General features: G+C 47.5%; 5 protein-coding genes across 5 annotated transcripts; 4 read left to right on the top strand and 1 right to left on the bottom strand.

Moving 5' to 3' along the window:
- The first annotated feature begins 1,441 nt into the window (after window positions 1–1,441).
- F4822DRAFT_398747 (glycoside hydrolase family 37 protein) lies at window positions 1,442–5,005 on the top strand. The gene is made up of 5 exons (XM_051457716.1): window positions 1,442–2,312; window positions 2,371–2,434; window positions 2,496–2,620; window positions 2,675–4,416; window positions 4,484–5,005. The coding sequence occupies exons 1-5, from the start codon at window positions 2,139–2,141 to the stop codon at window positions 4,629–4,631; spliced, it is 2,253 nt and encodes a 750-aa protein (XP_051315310.1). The 5' UTR covers window positions 1,442–2,138; the 3' UTR covers window positions 4,632–5,005.
- Window positions 5,006–6,121: 1,116 nt separating this feature from the next.
- Window positions 6,122–8,264, top strand: F4822DRAFT_203975 (isocitrate lyase). Its single transcript, XM_051453766.1, has 3 exons — window positions 6,122–6,817; window positions 6,869–7,767; window positions 7,849–8,264. The coding sequence occupies exons 1-3, from the start codon at window positions 6,431–6,433 to the stop codon at window positions 8,204–8,206; spliced, it is 1,644 nt and encodes a 547-aa protein (XP_051315309.1). The 5' UTR covers window positions 6,122–6,430; the 3' UTR covers window positions 8,207–8,264.
- A 1,035-nt stretch (window positions 8,265–9,299) lies between these two features.
- On the top strand, window positions 9,300–12,186 carry F4822DRAFT_203925 (uncharacterized protein). The gene has a single exon (XM_051453765.1). It carries the CDS (start codon window positions 10,041–10,043, stop codon window positions 11,568–11,570), a length of 1,530 nt encoding a protein of 509 aa, XP_051315308.1. The 5' UTR covers window positions 9,300–10,040; the 3' UTR covers window positions 11,571–12,186.
- Window positions 12,187–12,452: 266 nt separating this feature from the next.
- On the top strand, window positions 12,453–14,490 carry F4822DRAFT_436948 (general substrate transporter; the record flags this gene model as incomplete). The annotated part of the gene is made up of 7 exons (XM_051462364.1): window positions 12,453–12,473; window positions 12,573–12,694; window positions 12,764–12,982; window positions 13,176–13,556; window positions 13,632–13,964; window positions 14,033–14,083; window positions 14,136–14,490. The coding sequence occupies 7 exons, from the start codon at window positions 12,453–12,455 to the stop codon at window positions 14,488–14,490; spliced, it is 1,482 nt and encodes a 493-aa protein (XP_051315307.1).
- Window positions 14,491–14,815: 325 nt separating this feature from the next.
- On the bottom strand, window positions 14,816–18,233 carry F4822DRAFT_398733 (sulfate permease). The gene is made up of 5 exons (XM_051457715.1): window positions 17,362–18,233; window positions 17,159–17,304; window positions 16,536–17,088; window positions 15,598–16,490; window positions 14,816–15,544 (listed from the first exon to the last, which is right to left on the bottom strand). The coding sequence occupies exons 1-5, from the start codon at window positions 17,648–17,650 to the stop codon at window positions 14,993–14,995; spliced, it is 2,433 nt and encodes an 810-aa protein (XP_051315306.1). The 5' UTR covers window positions 17,651–18,233; the 3' UTR covers window positions 14,816–14,992.
- Between the last annotated feature and the right edge of the window lie 101 nt (window positions 18,234–18,334).

Below are 18,334 nucleotides of genomic sequence, written 5' to 3'. Positions count from 1 at the left end.
AAAACCCCTGAATGGACATGGCAATTGCTACACACCTAGAACAGTACACTGGAATTGAAAGACTACAGTGGCAATAAGTTTGAACAAGAGCGACATGCCAGGGCTAATGCAAGTAGCTACCTCTTCCCTTAACCTTCAACTCCAAGTTTCCAATAATGGACTACTAAGAGTCTACGTGCAGGCAACTAACTTATGTACATACTTAATTGACCTTGAAAGCATTTAAGACTGGAATATGTCATCTCTTGGCTCTCTAACATCATTGCTATTAGTACAGTTCTACCGATAACCAACATTTAGCTCTTTGATATTAAGTGTGCTATAGGGTATCATGTTACTTTTGCACCCCCGACAAGAATCTCATGTCTTCGAAATTCTAAAGGGGATCATGATCACTGCCTAGGTAGTATTGTGTTAAGAGAAGACGTGAGACGAGTCATCTACTTCGTCTAAAGTAGTTTTGCGTGACTTTCCCAATCCCCTATGCCATTACTCATTACTCATTCGGAGTCATTCCTGAAAGCCTCCGACAGACCTATACTATTCAAGTCCCTTCCGAGTCACGATGCTTAGCTCTAAAAGTGTAGTCTTTTGCTTTTCGAAGGATAAAAGCTAGCTACAAGAAGATAGGGGGAATATAAGGGAATGAGTACCTAGGTAAGCGATGTGGTCTTAGTTTGTGTTGCCTTTACCACGTTGACACCAGTGACTGGATACATACAAACGATACGTTATCCTAGCATTGAATTAGTTAATGTGTGTTTAAGTCGGTAGGCTCGAGGCCAGAGCATTCTGGACAACTTCTTATTGAGCACAAGGCTTGTAAAATCTCTCAATGTTTGGAAAGCAGCAACGGTGATCACTACGTAGTAGCTGAAGATAGATACCGTCTATCTTGATAATAGCGGGAACAGCGGGAACAGTGAATTCATAGTGGCATATAGTGGAGTCATCTACCACATCTTGACGTTGAGCTCATGATATGCCCCATTATTTTCGGTCAGAATCATCTCGATTAAATTGGCCTGGATGGTCGTCGTCTCGCAATTTGATGACCGGCAAGACTAGAAAAAGGTTATATGAGAGATAAAGTCAGCAGTGGGTGTTCATAACATTATTCCAGACCCGTCTAGTCGTATAAAAAAAAGTTCAGATGTGTTTTGAGAGCTGTCAGAATGCTGCCGATGCGGTATATCGTCCGCAACCCCATTGGATGGATGCATTCTCAATCTAGTAGGGTGGTAATTTATGCGGGGCGAATGTCATTGCGCAGCCCTCACGGTCTTAGTTAAAGGACCCTGATGATTTTCACCTATCGAATGTTGGATGGAAAAAGATCGAATTCTCAGGGACCGAATCCGGATGCACGTCAACATACATGTTCGACCAGTCTGAATCGAGCTGGTTGAAGTTGTGGAAGGTTTGTAGATAGAAACTTTCAATTGATTCCAATTTTTTGTAGGTAATATAAGCGTGAACACGTGATAGATTGGCGCTTTTCCTTCCCCGACCTCCGCGCTGACATCATCTTGTAGTACAATAGCTAAATCCACATTCCTAGCACTCTTCAATTACCTACACTCTATTTCTCTATTCCTTTACTGCTTCAACTACTTCCTAGGTTTGTAACCATACTAAAGCTACCAGGTGTTGCAATTGAACAGTTCTCTTATTAGGTAGTTAGTTAGTCGGTTGGCGGGTGCTTATTCCCTGTGCAAGGACCCTGAACTGATCTGTTCATCCTGTCCTTTTTATTCCCTGTCGCTTCGTGGCGGTCACCAGGCGTCTCACTAGAACCAAAATCCCACGATACCCTCGCCCCCCCGCGTCCGCTCGTACTACATAGTACAATACCTATATAATCCCTCGATTTTCGTCCTATCCTGTCATTCTTTCTTATTCCATTTAAAAAATTGCTAGTCACGGGAACAATTACCTACCTAGTAAACACCTCTTATCTCGAAGTGCGGGACTGTCGATCATAACGACGTAAACGAATTCCCGAGATACCCCCACTCGCTACGACTTCGCGAGTATCTCGTCGCTTAGGACTTCTATACCGCTTTTTAGAGTACTCCTTTCTCCTTGACCCTTTTTACCCCCCATAAACGCCTACGAGTTGCTGTCATCGACCTACAATGGCCGACTTGCTAACGCCGGGTCTTTCGAAGGCCCACCGACGTGACACCAGAGACGGAACTCGTCGCGCAAGTGATGATTGGGGAGTTTTCGACGATGCGAGAACGTATTACACATCCGATGCCCGTCATGGCGGAGATCGAGCACATAAACGAAATCGGACATATTCTCAAGTATGTTATATCCTACCCTAACTTTGCGACGACTGGAAAATTAGCTAAGGAAAGGTAGAATGGTATCGTTCAGGAAATAGAGCGCATGGGACTTCACGAACCACATAGGCGAGGTAGTCATGGTATGAGAAGCACTCTCACCCAATAGCTAGAAAAAGGTCTTACTAAATCTTGTATTCTCAGACGAATCGAGCCGACCGCACTCACGTCAATTCCTCGTCGATGTTGACCATACCCTAGAAAGCTTACAAGCACAGGAAGATACCGATGGCAATATGCAAATCACAATCGAAGATGCCGGCCCGAAGGTAAGCTCTTGAAGACTAGGAAATGGTTATAAAACGATTCCTAAGACGTCTTAGGTAATGGCACTTCGAACTGCCGCATCTGGCGGCCACAACCGATTCGATATCCGAGGCACGTACATGCTTTCGAACCTCTTACAAGAATTGTACATGGCGAAGGAGTTTGGACGCAAGCGAATCATCCTCGATATCGGCCGTCTAAACGAGAACCCTGTCAGCAGATTATCTAGGCTCATTAAGAACCAATTCTGGGAGGGGTTAACCCGTCGCATCGATGCCTCGAGCATTGAAATTGCGGCGAAAGATCCCAAAGATTGGACGGATGACCCGCGACCTCGCATTTACGTCCCGCCGGGAGCTCCAGAGCAATATGAATTCTACCAAAAGGTTGCTCGCGATCGACCAGAAATCCGACTAGACGTCCTATACCTCCCTGAAAAGATCACTCCTCAAATACTACGAGACATGAACGATAAGCCTGGGCTTCTCGCAGTCGCAATGGAACCGATTATTGACCCGAAGACTGGGGAGAAGACTCTACGTGGGTTACCATTTGTGGTTCCGGGAGGCAGATTCAATGAATTGTATGGATGGGATAGCTATATGGAATCTCTTGGGCTCCTAGTTAATGACAAGGTGTACCTTGCCAAGTCCATGGTTCAGAACTTTTGCTTTTGTATTAGACACTATGGCAAGATACTCAACGCAACCAGATCATACTATTTGTTACGGTCGCAACCGCCGTTCTTAACAGACATGGCGCTGCGAGTATACGAAAAGATTCAGCATGAACCTGGCGCAGTCGATTTCCTTAAGACGGCATTCCTCGCTGCGATCAAGGAGTATTATTGTGTGTGGATGTCGGAGCCGCGACTAGATCCGAAAACTGGTCTTTCGCGGTACCGGCCGGAAGGATTGGGTGTGCCACCGGAGACGGAAGCCTCCCACTTCGTCCACATCCTCGAGCCTTATGCCAAGAAGCATAACATGGGGTTTGAAGAATTCGTCAGGGCTTATAACCATAACGAGGTTAATGAGCCGGAATTAGACGAATACTTCCTTCACGATCGTGCCGTGCGAGAGTCGGGCCACGATACTTCGTACAGACTCGAAAAAGTGTGCGCCAACCTCGCGACTATCGATTTGAACTCACTGGTCTATAAATACGAAATGGACATTGCGCGCACTATCCGCAACGTCTTCGGTGACAAACTGGAAATTCCTGCGGAATGGTGTAGTGGCACCATGGTACCAGGCCAAGTCGAAACATCGGCTATCTGGGACCGTCGCTGGAAGAGGCGACGCGCGGCTATTCATAAGTACTGCTGGAACGAGGATAAAGGCATGTACTTCGACTACGATACCGTGAAGCAGGAACAGTGCACTTATGAGTCATGCACGACGTTCTGGCCTCTCTGGGCCGGCGTCCCGGATCCCGAACGCGCGGCCAAGGTGGTCAAATGCGCGGTTCCGAAATTTGAAGCTTACGGTGGACTACTCTCCGGAACGGAGGAGTCGCGCGGTGTGGTTAGTCTTGAGCGTCCGAATCGGCAGTGGGATTATCCGTATGGATGGGCGCCCCAGCAGATGCTGGCTTGGACGGGGTTGTATAGATATGGCTACGCGGATCTTGCGCAGAAACTTGCGTACAAGTGGCTTTTCATGGTTACGAAGGCGTTCTTCGATTTCAATGGTGTGGTTGTGGAGAAATATGATGTTACGAGGCCTGTTGATCCGCATCGTGTTGATGCGGAGTATGGGAATCAGGGACTGGATTTTAAGGGTGTGGCTAAAGAAGGGTAAGTTACCTATACCTATTTCTATGAGATGGAGTTTGAGGTGTTGTGGCTAACTGTGTTTGTCTAGGTTCGGCTGGGTTAACGCAAGTTATGTGTACGGCCTCCAGTTCATCAACACGGAGATGAAGAGAGCGCTCGGCACGCTGACTCCGTACGAGACGTATGAGAAGGCTCAGCAGCTGAAGGAGGAGAAATTGCTTCAGGAATTGGCTTGATGCTGTTGCCTTTTTATCTCATCCTTTGGTTTTCTACTCTAAGTTGATATGTTGATACGACAATTACGGAAAGGTATCATTGTCCGTTTTCTATGGTCGGGATGGGCTTAGAGGTATGAAATCAATCAACTTAGGTTGCATGACGATTATGTCGTAGTCTCAGTAGAGATGTATGAACGACGAATGAATAGGTATTATTTAGTGAGTGATGACTTGCGAAGTTAATGAAGTCTGCAATTATTGTTATTCGGAGATGTGAACATTTCCGGTTGTTAGGTAGATTTAATATCGATACCGTTTTCGTTTCGTTTTCGAAGTCGAGATACTTAGCCCGGGTTATATTGTATTTCGTTTAAGGAAATTCTCTACCCAAAACACAAATCCTCTAGATTGTGACAATAATGACCTTATACATCACGATAACTTAGAAGATGATGATTACCTAAGTCTCTAGTTCGCACGCAAGATACCAAGTGTCTGCAACTGGGGAGCAGGAATACCGGGAGCCGAGGCCCGGGGCTAAGGTTTCTAAATGTCGGGTACAAACGGGGAAGGCGTCGTTTCTTTATCGTGGCGAGTACATTTTATGAACATGGGATAAAGCTGATATACAATATAGATACGGAATCTGTATACATATTTCGCTCTTTTATTGGATAAATGGAAGCTGATTCAGATTCTTTCTTGTTCACATGTCAAGCTTCAAGTAATCCACCTCCACATTAATTCATGCGCGGGATGAATCTGATCTTACTTGCGTTTATCTCTTCTCATTATGTGAGACTTGAAAATGTTATAGTAAATTGAAAATTAAAATTCACCTCGTCTCAAAATAATTATTTTTCTCAATTGTTCTAATTTCATTTCTATAGTTCGTATATTCAAATTGAAGATGTAAATTCTTTTCTAGTGATAACGTCATTATCAAATGCTAGAACGAAGTTTAAACCCCAATCCCCGGCCCCCGGCTGTTGCACCTGTATTATATGTAGTACCACTCTAAGCGCCCCTAATTGCGGGGGACCAGGGGGGCGGTCTTTGTTTCGATCGACCTGGATCCCTCACCCACTTTCTTCCTTTTCTTCACTTTTATTTTGCTTCAAAGGGCTCTAACTCGGTAACTCGGCCAATCACGGCAAACCAGACATACACTACCCGCAATACCCTTCTCGACCGTTGAGTCCCCTTGAGCCGAGATGCCGTAGTTCGACGTCAGAAGCTTTGAAGCTCTTTCGTATCCCCCATGTGTTACTCCATGGTTCCGAGGTGCGCCGGTGAACCATCCATCCCCGTTGGGCCAATGGACGATCACACCGCTACCGTGGTTGCCTTAGAATCGTTCAAGTTTGAGCATCAGAGGCAGCTTATGATGGAATCTATAGCCGCTTGACCGATCGCTGCCGAATGCGCGTGTCCGTGGTAAGTAAGGATTCTAAACCGACAGGACTGCTTTTTTGTACATCAACAAGGTAGGTCCTCGATGTCAGCTTACTAGGTAGTGTCGTTTCTTACTCGTTTGTCTACATCCGTGATTCGGAATATTCTTTGTCGATAATAGTTCCACACTTTTAACATCTGTGGCCGGTTCATCTTAATCCCCTTTTCTCAATTTTTGATTTCTACTTCCTTGAACCCGTCCGTAATTCGGCGGTGACTCAGTGTACACGTATTCATTGTATCTCATCAACTGAGATATCAAGGATCATAAAAGAGGCCTTCAATTCAAAAATTTATCCACCATCCTGTGAGGCTTGATATATACGTCATCACTATACTGTGCTTGAACTACCTTGCCCAGTATGGCGTCTAACAATATGATCAACCCGGCTATCGACCCGAACGTCGAAGATGAGCTATTCGAGAAGGAAATTGAGGCCGTGAAACAATGGTGGAGTGACTCAAGATGGAGATATACCAAACGACCCTTCACTGCGGAACAAATTGTCTCCAAGAGAGGTCACCTCAAAATCGACTACCCGAGCAATGCCCAATCCAAGAAGCTATGGAGTATCCTCGAGAATCGTTTCCAGAACAAGGATGCCAGCTATACCTACGGCTGTCTAGAGCCGACAATGGTCACGCAAATGGCCAAGTATCTCGACACTGTCTATGTTTCTGGCTGGCAATCATCATCAACCGCATCATCATCGGACGAGCCTGGCCCCGATCTAGCAGATTACCCCTATGTAAGTTTCTTCGTTACGTCCTACCACAAATTCACGTACTGACAAGATAAGACCACTGTCCCGAACAAGGTTAAGCACCTATTCATGGCACAACTCTTCCACGACCGCAAACAACGGCAAGAACGCCTCAGCGTACCCAAAGCCGAGCGTGCTAAGTTAGCCAACATCGACTACCTCCGACCTATCATCGCGGATGCAGACACGGGCCACGGCGGTCTAACTGCCGTCATGAAGCTGACAAAACTATTCATCGAGCAAGGAGCTGCCGGTATCCACATCGAGGACCAAGCACCCGGTACTAAGAAGTGTGGACACATGGCAGGAAAGGTCCTGGTGCCTATCAGCGAACACATCAACCGCCTTGTCGCGATCCGAGCACAAGCCGACATCATGGGCTCAGACTTGGTCGCCGTCGCACGTACCGATGCAGAAGCTGCCACGCTCATCACAACGACCATCGACCCGCGAGACCATGCCTTCATCCTCGGATCTACAAACCCCCAATTGCAACCTTTGAACGACCTTATGGTGGCCGCGGAACGCGCGGGTAAGACCGGGGATCAACTACAAGCGATTGAGGATGCCTGGTTGCAACAAGCCAACCTGCGACGCTTCGATGAGGCTGTCGTAGATGCTATTAATGCGGCGCCCTCGTTGCCGAATAAGAAGGACCTAATTAAGCAGTATACTGAGAAGGCTAAGGGCAAGAGCCATTCAGAGGCGCGTGCTATTGCGCACGGTATTACAGGCGTGGATATCTTCTTTGACTGGGATGCGCCGCGTACGAGAGAGGGGTACTATAGACTGAAGGGAGGCTGTGATTGTGCAGTTAACCGCGCTATTGCGTATGCACCCTACTGCGATGCTATTTGGATGGAGAGCAAGTTGCCGGATTATAAGCAGGCGGTCGAGTTTGCGAAGGGTGTGCATGCCGTGTGGCCGGAACAGAAGTACGTTTTTAAAAATTTTTTCACCCCCTTACCCCTTTCTACAGCGTAAGACTAGAATGCTAACAAAGTTGCGAAAAATAGATTGGCATACAACCTCTCACCCTCCTTCAACTGGAAAGCCGCCATGCCGCGCGACGAGCAGGAGACCTATATCCGCCGATTAGCAGGGCTAGGTTACTGCTGGCAGTTCATCACGCTGGCGGGCTTGCACACCACGGCGCTTATTAGCGACAAATTCGCTCGCGCGTATGCTCGTGATGGTATGCGTGCCTATGGAGAACTTGTCCAGGAGCCGGAGATAGATGGTGGTGTTGATGTTGTTAAACACCAGAAATGGAGCGGTGCGACGTATGTTGATGAGTTGCAAAAGATGGTTACTGGTGGTGTAAGCAGTACTGCGGCGATGGGGAAGGGCGTTACGGAGGATCAGTTTCATTAAGGCGGATGGGTTGATGATTGATATGAGGATGAAAATTAGTGTAGATATAAGTGGTAGCACTACATACCTACATTCAATGAACGGTATGATACTTGTTGGATTTTCTATATTGGCTTTCATGGATTGCTATGTCTATAAATATGAGTTTTTGATATGAAATAAGTTGGATATAATGACAATTTAAAGAAGAAAAAAATCATGTTTATGAAAAGCTGATCTTCTACAGTGTTTATGACGCATGCTTATCGACTATGAAGGAATATATGCCTGTGTTTTTGGTCCTTCGTGTTTCCTAGGTTCTAAGCAGCACTGTGCATAAGAAAAGAAATACTGTGCGGGTTTACCGTGGATAGGACAAGTCGTTCCGACTCTCACCATTTGTATTGCTTTAACCATCATCACTCCTAAAGTGACTTACATGATGTTCTCCGTGAACATTTCGAATTTTGTTTCTAGTCGATGCTACAACCTATAATAGGCGGCCCTTAAAACATATATCTCAAACTGTTGCACCAGGAGAGGCTAAATGTCGCAATTTTCCCGATAGGCCTTCGAGCGTGTAGTAATCATGTAGCGACTCGCAGAGTCGTAAAAGCCTGTGTTCACATGTTATTCGTTGGCATCACGAACACTCGGTTGTATTGGTGTAAGACATAACCTAAACTACTGCATGACTATAATTGAGTTACTCGAGATATATCAATGATGCCTCGTCGCTTAAGTCCTATATGGCTGCCTTCGAATAATTATACCTATTTCGTCGTAGATGGCAAGTAGCATGTAGGGCAACCTACACGTGGGCTCTTGGTGTATTACTCTTTGTTGAGTTGCCTATAAATGCCGATCAGTATGCGATGCATTTGTATGGTTGTGCATGGTCAAACAAAGGATCTGGATTCGACGAGAATGTGTTCTGAAGTTTTCGTGACTAGAAAACAAAGACATTTTATGGTAACATTGCGATTCCCGCGTGACAGGCTGAAGTTGAAGTGACAACGAATGCATTAATACATGTGTCTTTTAGGTCTTCCAGGTATATGTATGTACCTGGCAGCCTGGGTTAGTGCACGTAGTGGCAACGCAACCTTCTGTGGCTGGATTGTGTTTGCTGGTGACTAGCCTGGGTTATCACTTCCTTATCAGTTGACTGCCGGGTTCCCAACTACTGCCAAGTTGTTCTGGCTTCGGGCTATGCAGGGGTTCAGGAGCAACCTAAAAATACTTGGTACCTGGAACGAGATCGGCTGTACATTTCCTCTTTTACAAAATTTGGGTAGGAAAGAAGTCCCTACTAACAGATCAATTTGATCTTTGTCAGATCCGTGGGAAGGTACATCCAACGTACACTAGAACTTACAGCACGTACTACATGTACTAGGTGTGCTAAGTAAGGCATGGCTCAACAATACCTACAGTACATTGCCCCCCACCGGTGTCGCAACCTTGGCAACCATTTCGTACCCTTGCAAGTTCCGCCCATCACTTTTCTTCCTCTTACATCAGGCGCAGCAACCAGGCAACTTGGATTTACCAACTAGTTGTCCTCCTGGAATAGTTTCTCTTATGATATGGGGGGTCAATTGACGGTGTTTCCTTCTTCATATTAGCATTCTCTCTAAATCATTTTCTTTCTCTTTATTTTCTTATCGCACACCCTCATTCAGTCTACCTACGACAGTCTTTTTAACGACAAATACAGTGCGCCTCTATATTATCTTCACTTTACTCATATCGCATTCTCTCTCCTTTTCCGTCTATGCTCTCGGTTAAAGTCGTTTGATCACTTCCAGTTCCGCCGGCGTGCTATGCGCATCGGCCGCATATTTCCTTCTCGATGTACCATCTCCGACGTATATCTATCGTCGCTGTCGTCCTCGGTGTTCTCATCTTCCTCGCCGCTTTCTTACCCCGAGTCCTCAACCCCGTCCCGCCAAGTAAAGAAAAGCAGGACGCCGACCAACAATGGATTAATACCTCACCGCATTGGCTAGACCGTCAAGCATGTCGCTGGCTAAGTCTATGCGGTCTTTTACATTTAAAAAGCGATCCTCCGGCGAAGCCGAAGATTCCCGAGGACGATGGTCGGAGGCACGAGTTGAGGTCAACACCGGAAGAGGACTGGGAAACCGTAGCAAGAGGAGGAGGCAGTCATAACAAAGGGAAACTTAGAGAGATTCCGGACTATGTATTGAACTATGCTCCCCTAGTTCACCTTTATTCGCAAGAGTTCTTCTGGCCTTCCGACATTGCCGACCACATGAAACATGTGTTACCGGACGTCAGCGAAGACAAGTGGCCGTCCAACGGGTCGCAAACACTAAACTTAGCGAATCTGAACGAGCTGAGCTCCGAATTAAAATTCCAGTTTCTCAAGAGCAGAGACGACGTCGAATCTCGCCCGCGATGGCTCCACAGCAAGAGGAATAGACCCATCGCCTTTAGCGACAATGATGGGAAAGAAGAGCAAGATCCAGAAGGAGAGCCAGACCGAATACTTGATGATACGACATGGTACGATGTGGACCGGGATCATCCCCTACACCGAATTTCTGACCCGCGCAAGTTACCCGGCGGTGGAGCATCGGCGCGGCGCCTTCGTGCTCGTGAACAACAAAGGCTTATCGCTCAGTGGGCGCAGGACGATCAGAACACTGAGAATAAGCCCGATGAGTCCGGATACTCTCGTGCACCAGCCACTCTTATTCTAGTAGACAAAGGATCTGGCATTGTTGATGCATTCTGGTTTTTCTTTTACGCATATAACCTTGGACAAACGGTTCTTGGCACCCGATACGGCAACCATGTCGGCGATTGGGAACATTGTATGATTCGATTTGAGTCGGGTGTACCCCGCGGCGTCTTCTTCAGCGAACACGAGGGTGGTCAAGCATATGCATGGCATGCCGTTGAGAAACGGGGAAATGAAACCGAGATTCAGAGGCCAGTTATTTATAGCGCTGTTGGATCGCACGCTATGTATGCTACTCCTGGAAATCATCCGTACGTACTGCCTTTTGGAATACTCAAGGACGTCACGGATCGAGGGCCGCTATGGGACCCGTCTAAGAATCTGAGGGGGTATTGGTATGATTATGCCGCCACCAAAGATGACGAGGGCCTAGAACCGGTAAAGGAGAATGCCGACGAGCCGACGAGCTGGTTTCATTACAAGGGGACTTGGGGTGATAGGTTGTATGGATTAGACGACGCAAGGCAATGGCGATTATTCGGCCAATATCACTACGTTACGGGGCCGCAAGGACCGAAATTTAAAAATCTAGGCAGGGAAAAAGTTTGTCAGACATGGAGATGCCGGATCATTCATAGCATTGCGGAAGGCAAGAAAGGGAGCTGGCATTCATAAGGCAGGCATAAGGGAGAAAGGGGATTTATACCATTACCATACCACCATAGAAAGGGGGCACTGTAGGCGTTTAGTTGGAATTATACCTAGATACCCCAGCGGTAGTTGGGCATGCGTTTTATGTCGAATGTTTATGACATTATATCGATCTTGGATGTTTGGAGAATTGTGCTTGTAGATTTGAGAGTGAATGTGAATGTTTTGGTTCGTGGAAACAGGTTGTTCCCTTGGCGAGGTTAAGACTAAGATGGATATGTAGATGGTAGGTATGGGGCGCTTCAGCTCAGTCTTCACGTGTCCAATGACTTCTCATAGAATCATTCAGCTATAATGGTTCCGGACTATCGGGCCATATTGATCGACTATATCATCGCGAGACAATCTAGCTATGTATGTATGTGCGTAGCATCCGCCTTAGAGAAATTGTAAGGTGTTCGTGGTAGGCAGGGATAGGAATACGCTCTCCGCATTGCCGCCCACGATACCCCAGGATTACCCCGAATTAGGCCCCTAACACTTTTTACCCCAGGCTATAACGCGCGCTTTTGATTGGAGCGCATAGAATGGTAGTGCTGGATCAGCTCATTTACATCGCTAGAATCGGGGTTTGGGGTTTTCCCCCCAGCCTAGAGAGAGAATTCCCTCCACTCAGCGATAGTCGTCTTGGTTCCTGACCCCGGAAACTGGGGTTTGGGGACCGGTTCGATGGCCCGATTTGTGTAGGTGCCTCCGTTGTTGGTATGGTGCTCCAATGCGGTGGATTGAGGTGTGAAGATATATAAGATGTAGGTGTTCGCTTTCGCATACTGGTTCACCGAGTTGAAGGTTTGTTGTTCGTTTTACCTGGCATTTGTGATCTCGAAGCGGAGGATACACGCCAAGATGAAGCCTCATACTTATCAGGTCCGTGAATTGTTTACTCAAAATATTGCAAGACAGCGAAATAAGCTACTTGGAGGGCGGCTGTCATGAAGATGTTGGCTAACTTTATTCGTGATATAGTTCCTCGTCGGCGTTTTCGCCTCGATGGGTTCGGTGCTCTTTGGCTACGACTTGGGTGTCATCGCTGGTGTAGTCGGGAGCACCTCCTACGCTGAGCTGTTCAACGCGAATGCGGCCCAGAAGTCAGTATTTCATAAACCTCGAAGTGAAAAATCAAATTAGAAGAGACCGATCTAACAGTATATCTATAGTGGAGCCGTCGTGTCTCTATTCACAGGCGGTGCCTTCTTTGGCGCCATGTTTGCGGGCCCGGCGGGTGATATACTCGGTCGTAGACTGACGATTATGTTGGGTGCTATCGTGTTCCTGCTGGGTGGCGCTATTCAGACTGCTGCTCAGACTATTAATTACCTGTATGGCGGACGAGCGATTGCTGGTCTGGGTGTTGGTTTCTTGACTATGATTATTCGGTAAGTTTGATATCCCCTATGATGTTAGAGGAGTATAAATACTGACAGCTTGGTGAAGTGAGTTCCCGTTACTTTTTATTTTACAGGGCACCTGGAAGAAAAAAAAGATGGAGTGAACTAGACGGGTGTCTGCGAATGAAAATTGATATAGCAAGCCACAATACTGACCCCCACCCCCAGCTGTCTACCAGAGCGAAATAGCACACCCTTCGATCCGTGGCCGCGTCACCGGTTTACAACAATTCATGCTGGGTATCGGTGCCTTTCTCGCGGGATGGATATCATGGGGATGCTTCATCAACCTGACCAACGACGGGCAATGGCGTATCCCACTCGGTATCCAGATGTTGCCTGCTCTCATCTTAGCTGCTCTGATCTTATTATTCCCTGAGAGTCCCCGTTGGCTCGTTGACCATGACCGCGCCGACGAAGGACTCGCTACGTTGGCTAAACTACACTCGAATGGCGATATCAACGACCCTTGGGTCCAGGCCGAGTTCGCACAGATTAGGGAGACGATTACGTTTGAGCACGAGCATGAGGCTAAGAGTTACCTGGAACTCTTCACTAACCCGTACGTTTCCTTCCTTATTCCCAACCTTCTCTTAATGAACACCTAAATGTGTAACTAACCGCATTTCTTCTATAGCTCTGCCTTCCGCCGCCTCTTTCTGGCCTGCTCGATCCAAGCTGCGACACAAATGACCGGTGTATCCGCGATTCAGTACTTCTCCGTCACGATTTTCGCACAGATCGGTATCTCCGCCGATGAAGCTCTCAAGTACCAGGCTATCAACAGTATCCTCGCGCTCATCGCGCAATCGTTGTGTATGCTTCTGATTGATAAGTTCGGTCGTCGACCTACGATTATCGTTGGAAATCTGGTGAATTGTGTTATGTTCGTCGTCGCGACGATATTGCTCGCGCGTTTCCCGCCGGACACGAATTCTAGCGGAACTGCGGGGTGGGGGTTCATTATTGTGTAAGTAGGATGAGTGTGTAAAATAAGTACCTAGTAATGAGATGGGATGCTAACAATGCGGGTTATAGGACTTGGCTGTATAACATATCCTTCTCCTTTGCCTGCGGTCCGCTATCTTGGTAAGCCACCCCTCCCCTTTCTCACTCTTAACCTAATTAACAACTACCTCAGGATCATACCCGCCGAGATCTTCGACACCCACACCCGAAGCAAAGGTGTATCACTCGCAACTATGACTAGTTTCGCTTTCAACACGCTCATCGGACAAGTTACTAGCATCGCCGTCGACGCCGTTGGTTGGCAGTATTTCATCCTGTTCGCTGTATGCAATGCGACGAACGCTGTTTTCTTCTGGCTTGTATTGCCTGAGACTAAGCGTGTGCCGCTTGAACAGATGAGTACTGTGATTTTCGCGCCTGATGCCCCGTGGATCGTTGTGGGGAAACAGTCTGAGGCGTATAGAGCAGCGGCTGCGGCTGCGGCTGTTGGGCCTGAGGAGGAGGATATTAAGAAGGGTGGTGTATAGGTGGGTGGACAAGGGGGGTTAGGTAGGGTGTGTTGCATCTATCGTGGATTACGAGTTTGGATATACCATATTTGATAGCGTGGATAGCGGGCAAATCTTTAGTTGAGATATCTTGCATTTATTGAGTTTATTCTCTGATATGAAACATATAGTTCTGGCGATCTAGATTGTTATCTGGGGATCTGGGTAAATGTAAGTCGTTTTGATTTGGCCATGTGTTCCGATGTTACGAGGTAGTAACCAGAACCCGCACATGCGTGCTCTGGAACATTGATTAGATCGTATTGCTACCTCACAAAAGATCGCATCTTTAGTAATATCTAAGTGGGTTCTAAAGTGTTGGTATTCAAGATTGACGTATTATCGTACATGATATATCCTCGGAGCTTTCCGCTTCCACATCTACTCACTCGTGCATAATATATCGTAACTAAATGACAAACGGAAACAAGGGTATAAATGAATTATATCTTCTAAATCACTTTTATTTCGTACACGACATCTAGGCCTTGAAAACAGGGGGTCGATACTCGATGTTCTCCAACACGGCATCAACTGCCTCCTGTACATCAGCATGGAAGAATGGTCGGTTGAGACCGTAGAGTGGCACTTGACGAACGGCACTATCATCCTCGTTAATTGAAGGTTGTACCGTGTTTTCCTCGTCACCACGGCTCGCGCTCTTTTCGCCTAGTCGCTTGTCGCTTGAAAGGGGTGAGGCGGCATCTGCTAGGTCGGCTACGCTGAAAATGGACTTCCAGCGGCGACCAGGCTCAGCATCTCCATTCTTTGGTCGCAGGAATCCGAAGCCGGCGGCTGTGAGGGCGCGTCGGGTCCAGGGGTTTCTGACATTGGCAAAATGCCACTCGACGGTGTCGGGTTGCGTGTACCGATCGAGCTGGTTGCGGACGTCAATTAAGGCTTGCACAGAGGTTGCATCGACATTGTTGACAGCGGAGAAGTCCAAAATGACGGCCCTGAGAATAGGTCGCTCTTCCGTATCATCAAGGAGTACCTTGCCCTTTCGTGGACCAGGGTCATTCCATGGACGATCCTAGAAAAAAGTAAGTAAATGGGAATAGAGGGTGGGTTACACAGCAGACTTACGCCCAGTTTTCCAAGAGATTCCGGGTCTGTTCTTCGAGTGGCTTTGAAGATCCCTGCTGTAAGTCCGTCTAAGACACGGGTCGCATTCGGGTAGTTGAACAACTCCGAGAACCGATAGATGAACACCCCAGGGTAAGGATGAGAGACAGGTACTCGAGGGTTTGAATTGTCATCGTGGTTAATTGGAATGAACAAGTTACGCTCGCTTGAGATACCACCTTCCCTGAGGGTTGGGGTGGTCTTCTGGTCTTGAGAAAGGGATTGGCTTTCGCTCGTGTGCTTGTTGGATCTTAAATCTCCGACGGTACGGACTTTAGCGACGCCAAGGAAGTGTCCCTTCGCCTGGAACAAACGGAAAATGAAGACAGCGAAGGACACACAAACAGTGGTATAGATTCCATCCTCAATTGTATCAAAGATAGTCACTAAAACTCCAGCGAAGAAGATGATGACTTCCAAGGGAGAAATTCTCCAAAATTGATACACGACGTTTGGTGGGGAGACGACATCCAAGACAGCGTGAATAATGACAGCAGCAAGAGAGGCCTGAGGAATGTACCAAAAGACTGCCGTCAAGGCGTAAAGTGCAAGAAGCACGACAATAGCTGTAATAACACCGGCGAATGGCGTACGCACGCCAGATTTCGCCTTGATAGCGGTACGGGAGAAGGACCCAGTAGCTGGGTAAGCACCGACGAAGGGACCCAAAAGATTGGTAACACCAATAGCAACAAGCTCTTGAGACGGATCGATGACGTAGTTGTTAACACGTCCGAATGACTTCGAGATAGAAATGTGTTCGATTAAGACGACGATAACGGCCGCGGGAAGCTCCGAGGTGAAAAAGGAGAGGATTTTCGGGTCGAGGTTAGGTACTCCGGCGTGTTGAAATCCTATTTCAGTTAGCCTGGAGTCGATAGTTTAGGGGGCACCCTTACCTCGTGGAACTTCACCCAGGACACTGAAGAGAGGGTTAGTCCGGCGGTGTAGGTTAACACCAGCGCTGATACCGGTGTATAGCAAGATGACGAAAGCTGTTCGGAGAGTGGAAACGAAGAAGAGCGTTCTCTCATGACGGGGATACTTCTTGGCCAAGTATGTGCAAGTCCCCCTGATAATGTATAACATAAGTAAAGCAGTAAGACCCATGGCAGCATCGATCGTGGTGTACTTGAGGTTCTTCAAGGTGTTGATGATGACCAAGTACGTGGCGTCTCGCGTCGAAAATCTCTTCTTTTTGCTGTTCATTCCCATCATAGTAGGTATCTGTCCGACCGCGATGTTGATTCCTGAACCGGTCATAAAGGCGGCAATTGAGGGCAGCGGAATGAAATCGACGATCCAACCAAGTCGTGCTAGACCCAAGAAGCATACGATACCTCCGACAATAACAGCGAGAGCAGATGCGACGGTGTGACCGGGGACATCGGGAATCGCCTTCTCTGCTCTACTGACAATCCCACCGGTGACAGTTGACATAACCGCGACAGGCTTCACAGTGGGTTAGCACAGTGTGTCCTAGTAAATATCACAGGGGCCTTATTTTAAAATATTAACATACTCCGATGGTAATATCCTTCGACGTAGCAAAGAACCAGTACAGAAGTACACCCATGAAAGAAGAGTAAAGTCCATACTGAGGCTCAAGGTTCGCTAAGAGAGCGTAAGCCATGCCCTGAGGCACGACCACAGCTCCGACCGTGACACCTAAAGACGGAACATGTCAGATTCAACGGTGCGGCAGGAGAAATGTTCGGAGCTTACCAGCAATTAGATCACCAATGAACCACGTCAGATTATATCTAGTGATCCAATGCAGGAACGGGAATAGGCGGTAGAAGTAATTGAAGATGCCCCGGGGTGTCGGTGTAATGCTCACAAGCCACCCGACCGCAGTGGGGTCTGTTTCGTCGTACGGCTCGACATTGGGGTGAGATTGAGATGCTTCCCTCGAATCATTGCGCTCGGCTTCGCGTTGGCCGTAGGGGTCCAGGTTCAAGTTGAAGAACCAGGCAAACCCATGGCCGGCCTTCGTCCAAGTAGAAGAAGACATGTTTCAGTCCCCTATGCTACCCAATATGAACCTACTTAGAAGACCTAAGAGAGGCTATGTTTTGGGGCGCGCCCCTGGTGCCTTGTCGATATAGAAATGTACCTTTTTCGGTAAAAGCTGACAATCACCACAACTCGAACCCGGTCTTCGGCTTGCAGTATTAATTGAAGTTTGAGAATTAATTACCGGGCTAAAGTAGATCTCATTGAGGCGTCCACCAGCAATGTATCATCAACTTTCTCCAGACGGTCGAGGCGAATTGACTGCATGATGCGGTCGTATTTAATATGAAAGACGACGGGCAATCTGCAGGATCGAAAGGGCCGAGGGGCTGGATCACCCTGGACGGCGTGATATCGCGCTAGATGCAGAAGCATGGTGTAATTTGAGATTTTTGTCATTTGAAGAAGTGAAGAAGCCTGGGGCTGCTCCGAGCTATGGACGAACGGGAGCTCTTGTAGATGGCGGAATGTGGGTCCACGATGATGTGCGAGCCTTCTTACAGGGATACTCGTACCAAGACTCTTACATATATCCCACTTATATCTCTCTTCCACATGTATTGCGCCATGGGTCTAATGGGGGATCAGCTCTGAACCAGCTCTCAGCCTCGATGAGACCCCGAACCAATGGATGATTTCTTTACTCTCTGTGCTGTAGGTATAATGACATACATATTGTGGT

The sequence above is a fragment of the Hypoxylon trugodes genome, assembly GCF_022578975.1.
Source record: "Hypoxylon trugodes strain CBS 135444 unplaced genomic scaffold F4822scaffold_4, whole genome shotgun sequence".
In the NCBI taxonomy this organism is placed as follows: Eukaryota; Fungi; Ascomycota; class Sordariomycetes; order Xylariales; family Hypoxylaceae; genus Hypoxylon; species Hypoxylon trugodes.
The sequence above is the reverse complement of the archived record's forward strand: the minus strand, read 5'-3'. Positions and strand labels throughout refer to the sequence as shown.

What these genes read in the sequence shown, in the direction of transcription:
- F4822DRAFT_203975 (XM_051453766.1), top strand. Translation starts at nt 6,431, where the DNA reads ATGGCGTCTAACAATATGATCAACCCGGCTATCGACCCGAACGTCGAA. An exon ending in ATCTAGCAGATTACCCCTAT is followed by an intron (nt 6,818 to 6,868) that starts GTAAGTTTCTTC and finishes TGACAAGATAAG; the next exon opens with ACCACTGTCCCGAACAAGGT. An exon ending in GCCGTGTGGCCGGAACAGAA is followed by an intron (nt 7,768 to 7,848) that starts GTACGTTTTTAA and finishes TGCGAAAAATAG; the next exon opens with ATTGGCATACAACCTCTCAC.
- F4822DRAFT_203925 (XM_051453765.1), top strand. Translation starts at nt 10,041, where the DNA reads ATGTACCATCTCCGACGTATATCTATCGTCGCTGTCGTCCTCGGTGTT.
- F4822DRAFT_398747 (XM_051457716.1), top strand. Translation starts at nt 2,139, where the DNA reads ATGGCCGACTTGCTAACGCCGGGTCTTTCGAAGGCCCACCGACGTGAC. An exon ending in GAAATCGGACATATTCTCAA is followed by an intron (nt 2,313 to 2,370) that starts GTATGTTATATC and finishes AAGGAAAGGTAG; the next exon opens with AATGGTATCGTTCAGGAAAT. An exon ending in ACATAGGCGAGGTAGTCATG is followed by an intron (nt 2,435 to 2,495) that starts GTATGAGAAGCA and finishes TTGTATTCTCAG; the next exon opens with ACGAATCGAGCCGACCGCAC.
- F4822DRAFT_398733 (XM_051457715.1), bottom strand. Translation starts at nt 17,650, where the DNA reads ATGTCTTCTTCTACTTGGACGAAGGCCGGCCATGGGTTTGCCTGGTTC. An exon ending in CGAAGGATATTACCATCGGA is followed by an intron (nt 17,089 to 17,158) that starts GTATGTTAATAT and finishes CCCACTGTGAAG; the next exon opens with CCTGTCGCGGTTATGTCAAC. An exon ending in CCTGGGTGAAGTTCCACGAG is followed by an intron (nt 16,491 to 16,535) that starts GTAAGGGTGCCC and finishes TAACTGAAATAG; the next exon opens with GATTTCAACACGCCGGAGTA.